Source organism: Podarcis tiliguerta (assembly GCF_965153285.1).
Source record: "Podarcis tiliguerta genome assembly, chromosome: 8".
NCBI lineage: Eukaryota > Metazoa > Chordata > Lepidosauria > Squamata > Lacertidae > Podarcis > Podarcis tiliguerta.
Window position 1 is genome coordinate 52,706,661 of NC_139541.1, and position 14,807 is coordinate 52,721,467.

The 14,807-nt window shown below is 44.1% G+C and overlaps 1 protein-coding gene across 6 annotated transcripts; it reads left to right on the forward strand.

Annotated features, from left to right (window-relative positions):
* Nucleotides 1–13,308, forward strand: LOC310683204 (contactin-3-like). Of its 6 annotated transcripts, none has more exons than XM_083452915.1 (8): nt 1–75; nt 1,687–1,859; nt 4,760–5,086; nt 6,665–6,985; nt 8,414–8,716; nt 9,364–9,555; nt 10,482–10,528; nt 11,883–13,308. In XM_083452915.1, exons 1-8 carry the CDS (start codon nt 11–13, stop codon nt 12,024–12,026), a joined length of 1,572 nt encoding a protein of 523 aa, XP_083309041.1. In that variant the 5' UTR covers nt 1–10; the 3' UTR covers nt 12,027–13,308. The 6 variants fall into 6 exon arrangements, 5 of the variants coding, with proteins under 5 accessions (XP_083309041.1, XP_083309042.1, XP_083309039.1 ...); XM_083452916.1 differs by having other exon boundaries at nt 9,406–9,555; XR_014514315.1 differs by lacking the exon at nt 1–75 and having other exon boundaries at nt 1,563–1,859; nt 11,883–12,656; nt 12,691–13,308.
* The last annotated feature ends 1,499 nt before the right edge of the window (nt 13,309–14,807 follow it).

The window sequence follows — 14,807 nt, forward strand, 5'->3', positions numbered from 1 at the left end:
TCTTAAGAATATGTTTTTGGGAGTGAGGAATTCAAATCTGCTATTATTTTTTGTATTTGGAAAACATTTACCTTGGTAAGTCTTTTTTTTAATTAAGAAGCAAATAAATTACTCTCAGAAAACCGAAGAATTTAAATTTTGCCTTCTAAAAGTGTCAGGTAATCTAAAGTATTAGATGATAGATGATAGATAGATAGATAGATAGATAGATAGATAGATAGATGATAGAGATAGATAGATAGATGATAGATAGATGATAGATAGATAGCACTGTTTGTGTGTGTGTGTGTGTGTGTGTAGAATGTTAATATATAATATAACTGCAAGTACTTGGCAATCATTTTTAATTATTTCTATGCAATTTTACACAAATTTTATTTAACAAGCAATAATAAATTATATTGATTTAATAAAAATATTTTTTGAATTCCCAAGTGATGTTACAACTTTTTAGCTCAGACACAGAGCTTTAAAATGCAGATCTGTGCCTAGGAATGTGACACAAAAGGAAATCTGGATGAGCCCTTGATTTCTTGTCTGCTTTATTAGTGCTGACAGGAACAGTCAACTTTTATTGCCTCTTGCTTTTGGAGAGTCATCTTCCTCCCTCTTTCCCCTAATCTTCTCATTGACTTTCCTCAGACTTGTAAGAACATAAGAGCATCTCTGCTGGATCAGGCCAAAGGGAGCAAATCGACTCCAGTATCCTGTTCTCACTGTGGCCAATCAAAGATCTGTTAAAGGTAAAGGTACCCCTGCCCGTACGGGCCAGTCTTGACAGACTCTAGGGTTGTGCGCCCATCTCACTCAAGAGGCCGGGGGCCAGCGCTGTCCGAAGACACTTCCGGGTCACGTGGCCAGCGTGACATGGCTGCTCTGGCGAGCCAGAGCCGCACACGGAAACGCCGTTTACCTTCCCGCTAGTAAGCGGTCCCTATTTATCTACTTGCACCCAGGGGTGCTTTCGAACTGCTAGGTTGGCAGGCGCTGGGACCAAACAGCGGGAGCGCACCCCACCGCGGGGATTCGAACCGCCGACCTTTCGATCGGCAAGCCCTAGGCACTGAGGCTTTTACCCACAGTGCCACTCGCGTCCCCCCAAAGATCTGTTGGAGGGCTGCAAATAGATTGTTTTGTGTCAATCAAACCTGAGGCAACGGTGCACATCTGGTTTGATTTTCAAAAGCATCAGCAAAAATCTGCATGAAACTACGAAGTATGGAAGATAATGCCCCCATCTCCTCCACCATGAGGTTATTTCAGGGAGTGTCCCTGAAAAATATCAACCCAGTAACAACAACAACAAAGTATTTATACTCTGCCCATCTGGCTTGGTTTCCCCAGCCACTCTGGAAGGCTCCCAACAGAATATTAAAAACACGATCAAACATCAAACATTAAAAACTTCCCTAAGGAAGTTGTACACAGGTTGTACATTGACAATAAAGGTATTATTATTATTAAACATGCCTCCTCTGTGTAGTTACCTTGTTCCTGAAGCTGAACAAATGGCAAATGTAAAAGGGAACAGATACCAGTTTGCGAAATGGATGGAATGGAGACAGAGAAAGCGAAAGAGAGAGAGAATAAAGAGGAACTATGTTCAGAGGGTGGGAGTGGTGGAGCAGAAAGAGGAAAAAAAAGACCTGGTTTTTCAGCAATCCAGCAGCCTCTCTTTCCCTACAGGGTGGGTCTGACTGAGAGGAAATCACCACCGGCCAACTACACATGGTGGATTCCTGGCATTGTGGAGTTAGCAGTTGGGTCTCCGCTTGGAAAGATAGATTGCAAGAAGAGGAGTCTCCAACAGGGCGAAATGTGGCTGCCATGCTTGCTGTTTTTGCTTTTCCTGCATGTGGGTGAGTTTTCTTTCCAAGAGATGTTTTGTCCTGCTTTCAGAAAACCCGGGTCCTCTAACAGCCTATTGGCACATTATGCAGAATAAGATGCAGGAGACTGAGGTTGTAGAATTCTGGGCTGTGCTTTCTTCATATCGTAATGGGGGGGGGACCATAGTGGTGGATGCTACCTCCATGTAAATATATATTCATGTAAATCCCTGTCTGTAGCAAGCTAGAAGCAGAGAACGATGCTGAATATTCCCTCTCAGACCTGCTAACTTTTCCAGAGGCAGAAATATGATTCCTGTCCCTACAACCTGAAAGGGTACAGGCTGTGTTCAGACCACCTCCCCATTCTCTGCCACCTGGCTTGCAGAGTGGATATTCACATTGCCTTGGTGACTCATGAAAAAATGGTGCTACAGTGACTCCTGTGTTGTCGGCAATGCCAGGTACAAGACTTCTTAGATAGCTAGCTTGATAGATTGGAGTCAGGGTGGTGTAGTGATTAAAATGTCGGGCTAGAACCTGGGAGACCAGAGTTTTAATCACCACTTGGTCATGAAGCCCACCAGGACTCACCTTAGGTCTGTCGCTGCCTGTCAGCCTAACATGTTTGTGAGGATAAAATGAGGGAGAACTGGCTATGCCACCTTGAGGTCCTTGGAGGAAATGGAATAAAATAGACAGGTAGGTAGACAGATAAGGTGTAGGCCACGAGAGTCTCTACCTCAGCCTTTCCCATCCTTGGGTTCCCAGAAGTTGTTGGACTACTGCTCTCACCATCCCTGACTGCTTCTCCTGCTAGCTATGGATGATGGGAGTTGTAGTCCAACAACCCTTGGGGACCCAAGGTTGGAAAAGGCTGCTCTAGCAGGTCAAAAACGTACTGCCGTTTGTGATATTAGTAGTAGAAACAGCAGTACAAAAGTACGCAAGATAGCTTTTATTGCGTATGGGCAAGATTCTTTTTCCGAGACACCTTTCCCACACAGAATGTGTGGGCAACATTTTGGAATGATTCTAGAGGAGTCCATAAGTAATTGGAAAGAGTGCCTTCTTGGCATAGCAGAAACCAGCCGATGAAGGGGGAATTGTCCTGTGCAGCCTCTGGGGGAGGGCTTTCCAGATCTCCAGCTGCCCAGGCCTGGGCTATTAAGCAAGCCCACAAAATGAAGGAGAAGGAGAATCTTTGGCGCAAGTTGGTGCCTCTGACACTGTTGTTCACTGACCTGGAGTTTTTAGTGAAGGGAGGTGGGGGAGGGGGCGGGGTTAATAAATATTTTACATAAATAGATAATAGAAGAAGAAAATGGGGGGGGGGACAGTCATATGCATAGTAATAACAGATTTTTTGAAAATAATAATAATACTAATTTATTATTTATACTCCGCCCATCTGGCTGGGCTTCCCCAGCCACTCTGGGCAGCTTCCAAAAAAATATTAAAATACCGTAATACATCAAACATTAAAAGCTTCCCTAAAAAGGGCGCCTTCAGATGTCTTCTAAAAGTCTGGTAGTTGTTATCTTTGACATCTGGTGGGAGGGCGTTCCACAGGGAGGGTGCCACTACCGAGAAGGCCCTCTGCCTGGTTCCTTGTAACTTGGCTTCTCGCAGTGAGGGAACTGCCAGAAGGCCCTCGGTGCTGGACCTCAGCGTCCGGGTAGAACGATGGGGGTGGAGACGCTCCTCCAGATATACTGGACCGAGGCCAGTATATCTGGCTCCACACACTGTGTTCATCCATAGAGCTAAATGCTCAGCAAATGACTGGATGGGAATCATTTCCATTGTACTGCAAACCAGACAGTGATTGGCCAAGGACATTCTGCCCACCCCATTCTTCTTATTTCTGCCCATTCTTCTTAATCAGGTACAACTTTGTACCTAATCCCCTGCCCTGTTTTCTGTTGAAAGTTGATCAGCCTGCCCTTTGTCCATTCTTCTTCACTCCTGTCATGTGTGCCTGTAACAAGCTCTTTGTCACAAGCCAGATCCAATAAACCAAACTCTCCCCTCTGTGGTATCTCCCCAGTGGGGGGGGGGGGACCACACAAAAATGTACCTAATCCTGAGTGGTGTCCAGGATCCTGTGAAAGTTGTAAGTCGTTTTGACCTTTCAGGACCAGTGGCCACAGTTCTCTTCATGTTAACCAATTCTGCATGTGGCAGGTTCCTCAGGAAGTTCAGCAAGGTCATGTTTATTTCACAAGAGCAAATGCTGAAAAATCTCAACAAATTTCAAGGAAGTCATTAGAAGGGAGTTGAGAGGGAGTTGGAAAAGTCAGGTCTCTTCAGGGTGGTTGGAGGTTATTTAAAACTAGAATTATAGAAGCTGAGCTTAAATGTATCTAGTGTCCAAGAACATGCCAGTGTGGCTAACGAGCCTAGCCAAGGCGGCTATAAAAGGCAAGAAAACTCCCCTTAAAAATAGAAATCTTGCTCAAATGAGGAGGGAAGGAATAATCACAGATTCCATTAGTGACACCTAATGTGGAAAGTAAGGAACTCTCATTTCTCTCCAACCTTATCTTGCCACTTTCCATTACTTTAAGGACGTTCCCCTCAGCAGCCCATTTCCAGTATTCATAGGCTCATAGAGTTGGAAGGTGTATTTCAGGAACTGCCCTATTCCTGTGATGGTATTTTGTTTTAACTGTTTGCAATTTTGAATTTTAAATTTAGCCCAACCATGTGCTTTTGCAAGAAGATCAAAGCAGAGGGGAACATGTCTCAGGAGAGAGACAGACTTGTGTTCCTTGCAGATATGCAGAATGCATACATGCACATTGCAGTTGCATGCATGCAGTTTTCAGGATGCAATTGCATTGGGAAGTTTGTGGATCAAAGACAGATATTGTGCTTTTAGGTTAATCTTTCATATTGTTACACCGTTTTTCTCCTTGCCATTTTAGGGTCTATTATGAATGCTACTCCACATTCTTCAGTGACTCAAAAACCTGACACTGTGACTGTGACGGAAGGATCAACACTGAATATGCAGTGCAGTTTCAGTGGAGACAGCACCAAATGGTCTATTAAATGGTATAAAGTTAAAGACAAGGAAAAGGTGGAATTGCTTAACTCAAGCCTAATTCACATATTTACACATCTAAAAGACAAATCAAGTAATTTCACTTTGAAATCTGTGGATTTGAAGGATACTGGAACTTATCTTTGTAACGTTGTCATCGATGAGAATTTGCAACCTCTCAATAATGGGACAAAAGTGACCATCATTGGTAAATACTTGAATTCTTTCCAAAATCTGTTTTAACAGGGTAGCTTCAGTCCTTTAACTCTTGTATAGTTTGTGGATTGGAGAATGTTTGTGGGGATTTGAGGCTGCTCAACACTTTTCAGAAAACCCACATTAGCTTTCCAAAGTAAGACAATAGTTTAGATAAAAATCAGCGCCTCTCTAGTCTAATGGGAGCACCGGGAATATTCCAGTAACTGATCAATGGGGTCCATTTTTCTTTTGATATGTGTAAAATGAAAGCGTCCTTCACACATTACATTTGAGGGGGTGCCATGTGAGTAAAAAGTCTTCTGACACAAAGTATGGGATAAGGTCAGAGCCACAGCCTTGCCACACTTTCACTCATCTGATACCATTTCTCATCAATTCATTTTATTTTTCTTAGAGCTCGTATGCCTGTGCTTTATCCTGTTTTTGCTGTGCTCACTGCTTTGATCATTTTGTGCTGCACTGTGGTCCATAAACTTGTTTACTGTGATTATTTAACATGAGAAAAGCAGTCAAAAGTTGCCAGCTTTCAGTAGAGCTGATACAGAGGCCCCTTTTCTCCCATTGCCTCTCTTATGTTGCAGAGCACACAAACACATAGACACCTAAATCTATATTAGCAACAACCAGAGAAAGATCCATACATGGTTGGTTCTTAACACCTAGCTGACTAGCCTTTATAAATCCGAACAGTTCTCCCATATGCTGGAGAGGGTGTCCTGCTATAAGGACATAATGACACATGTGGTGAGCATGTCCAAAAATTGAAAATTCTGGGGAAATGTTTTTACAGAGATATCTTTGATCACAGGTCAGATGGTACTCATGACCCCAGGACAGGCTCTGCTTAACCTGTCAGGTTACGCCATGAATTTGGAACAAAGAACTCATAACTCATCTGTTAACCACAGCAAGAACGGCCATTGTCAGGGCATGGAAATCATTGCAATTATTGACCATGGACCAGCGGTATAGTGCAATCTGGCAGGTAGCATTATTGGAAAAACTGACATGGAAATTGAAGACAGCAAGAGGTTAGAGGAACTATGATAACTTTTATGCAATCTGAGGCAACTTTATGGACCACACAAACAATGATACATATAGCAGAACGGTGCCTATGGTCTACAGCACAGTTTGGCATTCATGAAGCACATATTTTATTTTTATTTTCCCCTCCTGCCTTTGTATATAAACTCTGCAGACTAGGACTGCTGCTGATACTATATATCTTTTTAATTGTGGGCAATAATCCAAGCAATGGAGGTTATTATGTATAATGTTGTGTTTGTTAAGATTGTGATGATTTTAGCATATATACTTTGGCAAAGTTCTTTGGAGTATTCAGAGATGATTCTCTGACTGTACATAGTTGTTTTATCTTTCTTTTTTTTTAATTAAAAAACACACGCACACATAGATATCCATCTCTTCCTCAAAGCAGTCCAGTCCTAGGACTGTCCAAGGTGCTTTTTCTGAATGCATCAATCCCTCTTCTTCCACTCTAGCTACCTTTTCAGTGTCCAATGCTTTCAGTAGGGGTGCAGATTATGACATCTCTTTCCTGCAGAAATTACCGACTTTGAGGTGAACCAGACTTCTGGATCCATCCATGAAGTGGAAGGGGCGAATGTCACCATCGAGTGTCGCTTCAGGACAGTCGGCAGGAACAGCAGCATGCATGTCAGTTGGGACAAAGATGGGCTTGCGGTTGAGCAGGCTAACAAGACAGGCTCGTACAGGATCACTCAGAACCTGAGAGCAGGGTTTGCTTCTCTCACCCTCACAAATGCTACTGTGAGCGATTCAGGGTTGTACACCTGTAACGTTGGGAGAGAACCAAGAAATCAATCAAAATCATCAGGAATTGCATCTCACGTTGTCATCACGAGTAAGTGCTGGGAACTTTCTATCTGGTTATTAAGCAATGAGCAGAGAAGGTTATAGGAATGCACCCCAGAGGATAGTAACTCTCCATTTGAAGCTTCTCAGAGGTCCTTGGAGGTCCCTCCAATACCCAAGTCCGTGTTTCTGCTCCATAATGCAGAGGTAGGAAACCTTTTACAGCCTGAGGTGTCAGAAGCTGACACAATTTTTCAGTCATTCAATCCCTTTCACATGGTCTCCTGGGAAAAATTTAAAATCACAGGGTAAATGTCCAGATTTAAGGGGGAAGCATATAGGCCACAGGCGCACTATGCATTTAAAGCATATGACTTCCCCCAAAGAATAATGGAAATTGTAGTTTACCCCTTGCACAACTACAATTCCCAGCACCCTTAACAAACTACACTTCCCAAGGTTCTGGAGGCGGCGGTGGACACCCATGTGCTTTAAATGCAGCATGTGGACCATAGAGTGTTTGCTTTTAGCTCCACCCTATGTTTGGCAGGCTGACACTTCTCAGTCATCAGGCACAGGCTGGATCTTCCTTGGCCCACCACAGGCCATCAAATCCTCTGCCCTGTGCTAAAGGCAGGAGGAGCCATCAATTTCAGTTTCTTTCGGTGTCTCATTTTTTCAGTCTTAAGTTCAGTTCACCACATCTCCACACCAGTTTACTTTTTTTTTTTAAGTCCCCACAAAATTATCAGCATTTTAGTGCCAATTTATCCTAATGAGTTTTTGTATGCTATTTTCACACATATATGCATCTTTGTATCAACTTCCCCCTTAATGTTCACATTTTTGTAGACACTATATGGCTAGAGCAGTGCTTTGCCAAATTTGGGGACGTGTGAATTTCAACATGTAGCTGCATTTGGGTTTGTATATATTTGGGGGAAGTGCAAATGTGGTTTGCATTCAATTGTGATGAAACAGATCTGAATCTCTCTCTGTCTGCCTCATGTAGCTTCAGACTTCAGCAATAGCACTCCAACAGGTCCATTCTCCATTTGTCTACCTGCTGACCTCCATTATGTTTTGGACTACAACTCTCGGGAACCCCAGCCTGCGCAACAGTACTCCCATCAGCTCCAACGCTATGCAGCCATGCTAGCTGGGGATGATGGAAATTGTAGTCCTAAACAACTGGAGGGCTGTTCCCTGGCCCATACTGAAGGCTACATTCACAGCCACTCCCAAAGCCATTTGGCACCCTCAGTGCTCAGCCTAACAACGATCCAGAGAAAAGCCAAGAACTCAAACTTCAAAGAAGTCAATAGTTCCATGCACAAGTTCCATGGCTGCGTATTTAACCCAGAGCCACAAAATCTGGCGTTATTTGCCCAGTCTCACAGATGCAGACTTTATCTCCTCTGGCAATTTGAAGGTTGCACACTGAAGTTGTCAAATGCTTTTTCTGCTCTTTCCACAGCGGCTAATCTGTCAGTTATCCAGTCACCTGCTTTCATCCAAGGAATGGAAGGGCAAACCCTCATTATAAACTGTAGCATTGCAGTTGCCAAGAATGTGCGACTCCTCCCCTACAGTGTCACCTGGTATAAAACTGGCACTGATGGACATGAGGAGGAGGTGACAGGTGCAGGCAGCACTCTGAGCGCGACCACAGGCCCGGCTTCTCTCATTCTGCCCAATGTCCAAAGGAATGACTCTGGAATGTACCGCTGTGCTGTCGGTAGTAATGGCCGTGGAAATGGGACCATGGTGACAATCTCTGGTAAACAGAATCTTTTTTTTTCTGATTTCCTTTCTACAGGGAATGAGATGCAAAGGTGTTTGGAACTGATAGGTGGGAAATGTACAGGGTTATAAAAGAAAATGAAAAGAAAATTTTCCAGTTGTAGAAAGATAGAAATTCTGGGTCACTTTTGACCCAAACCAGACGTTAAGAGCTTCTAATTGTTCCATCCTTTGCCCTCCCCTTTCTTGTTCAAAGTCCCCACTGTTGTGGGGGAGCGGAGAACATTTCTCAGCAGGTTGCAAGTTCTGTTTTCAGTTAGATACATAACAAATAAATAGCTGTTCCTGGGGACACAGCTCTGTTATCGCTGATGAGCTGATGGATGTTTTGAAAGACTGAAGGACAGTGAATGTGTCTCCACTGCTCCCACTTCCACTTTCTAGGTATAAAACCTCCATCATTTCCCACAAGTCTCAAAGTGGCTAGCAAAGCCATAAAATACAAAGCAACTTAATGACCAGGTTTCAAAACAATTTGGTGATCCACTACCCATTAGTCCTATTTCCATGCTAATTTTCTTGAAATTGGAACCTGGGCATGAACAAAAGTTTGGGGTGTCAGCCATACCCTCAAATGGAGCCCTGTGGAGCAGCAGAATCTTGCCTGCCTGCTTCATTCCACAGACCACCAAGGGGGTCTTTCTTTTCTTATTCCTTCTCAACCAGAACATGACAAGCAGCTAGAAACTGACAGTGGAAGTCCTGGAGCTGGAATTGGAGCTGGAATTGGAGCTGGAGTCGGAGCTGCAGTAGGAATCCTCCTCCTCTTGTTGCTGCTCAGTGTCTTAGCATGGAGATACAAGAAGAGGGCTAAAGGTAAGGGTCTCTCTCCCCTGACAGCACCTTGGAGAGGTCATATGGGAGGTAAATGGATTAGCTCACACAATGTGCATTTGCAAATGCTTCCCTGGGCATGCCAGGGAGGTGTTGCAAACTGTGATAGGAAAGAACTGCAATTCAGTTCATTTGATTTGATGCAAACTTTCCGAATTCACATTTTTGGAAACAATCTCTGATTTGAAATACAACCATCCTTCCAAATTCATGCTTCTCTGAAATGTGCAATGTTGTCACCCAACCAAGTAACGTGCCCTAAAATGCATGTGCTAGGGTACATAGAAATGCATATATTAGAGAAAACAATATTTAAAATTATTTATATGAGGTAAAAATTATTTATATGAGGTAAAAATTATTTATATGAGTCTCCCACTTTTAAAGATTTGAAGTATGTGTATTTTGTTATTCATTTATATACCTAGAACATTTCCAACCTGCTCTTCAGCCAAAACTAGCCTCCCAGACCAGCTTACAAAGATCAGAAATAAGACTGCCCCAGCCTTTAGACCTACATTCTAAAAGACACAACACAAAAAAGGGATAGCTTGGGAGGAGGAAAAAATAAATGACCATGAGTTACAATGTTCCACAGATAGAGTCCTTCATTGAGTGAACTGCCCTGAGATCTTATGATGAAGGACAGTACCCAAACTTAGATTCACAAAATGTTTAGGGGTATGCGTCCCCCTGCGTCCCCCCAGAAAAAAAGCACTGACTACAGCCATCCCCCAGAAGTCTCAGAAATGCAAATTAGTGCCCATCTCCACCCAGGATGGTTAACAAGGAATTTCTGTGGAATGTGTCATCAATCACATGTGTTCTTGACTCATTCACTCTTGGGATTCTTTAATGATTATTCAAACATAACCACTTTCGAATTTCTCTTCATCATTCCATTCCAGAAAGCACAACAGAGACAGAAGGTGCTTCAACCAAAGAAGAAGGAACGGTAAGTGGGATTATTGTTACACAATGAACACATATATCCTGCTCCTATAAATTCCCAGGCTGGGCTAGGCTTTGCCGGGGCCACTCTAGGCTTCTCCCCACATCTGCTCTGAGGTATCTGGTGCATTGGGATGTCCACTCTGGTCCACCCTGAGTGTCATCTTGTCTGCCCAAATGGCCTTCTGTTCACAGTGGGGAGCACTAGGCGTCACTTTCTTGTGCAGGGCAGCCTAACATCCCTAAGAGGGATCATAGGATCTTTTCGACATGTTGCTATCCACTCTAGAGTTTGGTTGGAATAGAATGGGTTCATCCCACTCCCGGACAAGTCTGTTGCATCCTTGCTCATCTTTATTTACTCTTGCATTTCCCTACCATCCTATCACTTCCCAACTGGGAGATAGCTAAACTCTGGAACCCTGGGTGGTTTAAATAAGTATTATTAAAAAACCCCAAAACCCCCACTGTGGTTAGTCATCACTGGACTGTGATTTGTGTTAAGTCTTTTAAATATATATCTAGACCAGAGATTCACTGAGGACTGGAATAAATTTACAGAGTATATTAAAAATATTTGTGATAAGCAGATAACATTTGTAAGTTTTCAGGAAGCTTTGTAAGAATGTATGGTAGAAATATTGCTTAAATAATATGATAAGGCAAATAATTATATAGTGCAATATTAAATTAAGAAATGTGGAGAAAGTGATAATACGGAGAATTATCAGACATGTTGATGGAAGTCCAAAGAGGATGTTGGTGATAATTGGATGTTTAATCCAATTATAAATTTATTTTTGTATAAATTTAAATTTATTCTTGTATAAATTTAAATTTATACAAAAATAAATTTATATTGGAAAATTAATAAAAATTATTTACAATAATAAATAAATAAATATCTAGATCTAGATTAGGGTGTTGATACATTACCCCGAAATGTATTTCTGCAAACCTTGGGTTTCCCCCAAACATGCTGATTGATACCTTTCCCCTCCCCTTTTGTTTCTTAGTGGCCTGGTTTTGATTCTAGTTCTGTTTGCACTTATCACACGAGTTCACTATTAGAGGGGGAGTAAAACGGCGATACACCTGTTGTGGTGCTGCCTCCCCAGGATGGTGACATTGTCTCTTTCTATTTCTTTGAGGAAGGGTTGGATCACGTCTCTTGCCTTCCAGATGTTGCAGTCCAACAACATCCAGAGGGCACCAGGTTGTCAAAAGTTTGCTTACTGTATCCATTTCCTCTCTCACCTGCTCCAAAGCTCCCGATGTAGATATTTATGCTTTCAAGACCACCACAGACAGAATGAAACAAACTTTCTGTTCCCCGTCCTCTCTCTTTCTCTTAACAGCATCTTCCTTTAACCAGCCGGCAGAAAGAGTTGACCTATGCCAGCCTTCGTTTCAACAGAAAGGAAGTGGAACCAGATGCTGGGGTGATCTATGCGGAAGTGCGAACAAAACCAAAACAGCGAGCTGGCAACAGCCAGATCTAGCCTCCAAACCAGCCACTTGCACTAGAGGAAATGAAACAGGATGGGAGCGAGGCATGAGCTGCCTTTCAAAAGCCCTTGGACCCCCATTCCCTATGACACTGTTCCTGGTCCCTTCAGAAACAACAGAGCTGTTGCCTTGAAAACCCACATTCTGAAAGATTTGCTGATGCCCTCATCCCCCTTTCTTCCTCATCTTTTGCTGGGCAGCCTGAATCTATGGTCATGATGTCTGCCTCTTGGGATGCTGCTGAAGCCATCATTGGCCCTCACCATCCCTGACCCTTGCCATCTCAGCCATCTTCCTCCTTCCAAAGGAGCAGGTGTAGGAAGCGTGTGGTGGCTGCTGCTGCAAAGAGGGTGACTGACTAGGGCGAGGTCCCTTGGCTGGGCGTCCTCCAGAGCCAACGTTTGGAATGAATGCACTTGCTTTCAAGAGCTGCTGGCTTTCCTTCATTCTCACCTGCGGCTGCTGAGAAGCCACTTCCCCACATGGCTGCAGTGTGGATTCGTGAACACATTTACCATTCGGGAGGGGGCCAATTGTGTGGGTCATACTCCCACAACTGCCACAAGCAAATGTAACAACCGGGTGTGTGAGAGAGACCGTGCATCTGATCTGGTTGCAGAGAAGTGGCTGCAATGCTCTTATGAATGAGTGCGACAGGAGCCTTTGTCAAGCAACTGGAGATCTTGGCTGAAATTCTCCCTATATAATCTTTCCCCTCTTTCTCTCAAGAGCTTCCATCCCCAAGGCCTGGGAGCAATCATCTAGAAGAGGCTTGGATTTGTGGGTCATGTCAAATGAGGAGCAACAATTCCTTGCATTGCCCAGGGTTGGACTCGACGGCCCTTGGGGTGCCTTCTAATTCAACACTTGTACGATTCTACCAGCTCTCTGCTTCTCATTTGCCAGAGCCATGCGCTGAAGTACACATTCAGGCAATGGACAACTGTGTGGTACAGCCAGTGGCAGCTGGTGCTTATTGGATCTAGTAGGGCTACAAAGTCATGGGGTGTTGCCACCTAGAAGGTCATGGGCATGGCCAAGTTCTGGTGTGCTCCCCATCTCCCTCCCTTGCAAAGATATTGTGGACACTTAAGCATTGCTGTTTTACAGATCGTTAGCACCTAACTAAACTGAAAAATGTTTTCCTTTGGTTCAGAAAGGGCACAATTGCTTCTCTGCTGGGATACAAGTTGTGTGGCCTCCACTTGTCTGGTTCTCTCCCTGTCCTCTTCATTTGCAAAGGAAGTGTTTAAATGCTGCAGTTTTATTAATGCCGAGCACCTAAGTGTCTTACCTTGGTTCAGAAGAAGCCCTTCTGCTGTCACAATATATTGTGCAGATTCATGCCATAGTAACTATACATTGCCCAGAATTCATAGGACCGTAAACACTGAAGACTGCAGCTGGGGAAAACCAGCTTTCATTGCTTCCTCATGTTAGAAAACCAACAGTGACCCTTCCTCACACATAGTGTGTCAAGGCCAGGGTATGCTTCAGTGTCATCCAGTCTTTTAATGTGCATACAGTGGTACCTCGGGTTAAGTACTTAGTTCATTCCAGAGGTCCATTCTTAACCTGAAACTGTTCTTAACCTGAAGCACCACTTTAGCTAATGGGGCCTCCTCTTGCTGCTGTGCCGCCGCAGCACAATTTCTGTTCTCATCCTGAAGCAAAGTTCTTAACCCGAGGTACTATTTCTGGGTTAGCGGAGTCTGTAACCTGAAGCGTATGTAACCTGAGGTACCACTGTACAGTATTTTCCAGAGGGGAGTATTCAGATATTTGACAACACCCTGCCTGCCCCCCCTCCCCCAGACCATGGTGCCTTCAGGGCAGAGTTTTGAGGCAGACATCCAGGGCCTGCAGAGCAGAATGAGAAGCAGGGTCTTCAAATGTAGCAAGGCTGGCTCAACACATTTGAAGCAGCACCCTATTAAGATCCCCCCCCAAAAGACCCCCCCCCCACCAAGTCTATAGTCTGAAATTAAACCCAATTGTACCATGCAGTCCAGGAGATCCTTTTTCCCCTTCTTTTGGAAACCCCCCATATAGATAATCTGCACCCCATGACCCCCACCTATCCAGGTTCATTTGGAGTAGCTGAGACTGTGTGCACAGATGCTTCACCCATCAACTTCTTGGCAGGAAACGAGGGGGGGGGGGTGAGACAGAGAAAGTGGAGGAAGCCTTCTTGCACAGCTGAGTGCTCTCTTTCAAGGTCTGTGAACCTGGTGCAGCCCTGGCTGTTCGAACAAGAGGAGAGGAATGACACATGCAGCCCTAGAAGCTAGCTTGATCAAGCCACAGAGCCACACGTCCTTTGCACTGTCTGGCTGCTCAGGTCCGACTGATTTTATTCTGTCTGGTTTAAGCAACCTGCCTGTACTCTTCATCTACCGCAATGCCCCCATAATGCCATCAACCCAAGGACCTTTAAATTTGGTTTGATGATATGGACAAGTAGAAGGGCAGGATAATTTGCAGCCGAGAGGCAGACTCAGGGTCGAAGCTGCTGTGATGTTAATTGCTTGTATGCAATTACTATGCATGCCTGTTGTTATAGAGCAGCTGTGCAGATTGAGGTGGGAAAATTTAACTCCCTGCCCCCCCCCCCCCGCCAGTAAAAATTGCCTCTCACAGGCTGCTATTTGCATTTGGAGGGAAGCCTCTCCAGTGGTGGTAACTGAGGCTTCTCTTGAAATGCAAATGGGAGCTACTGAGAGGTGATATTTACTGGCAGGGGGACAAAAAAATTTCCCCACCCCTCTCCACTC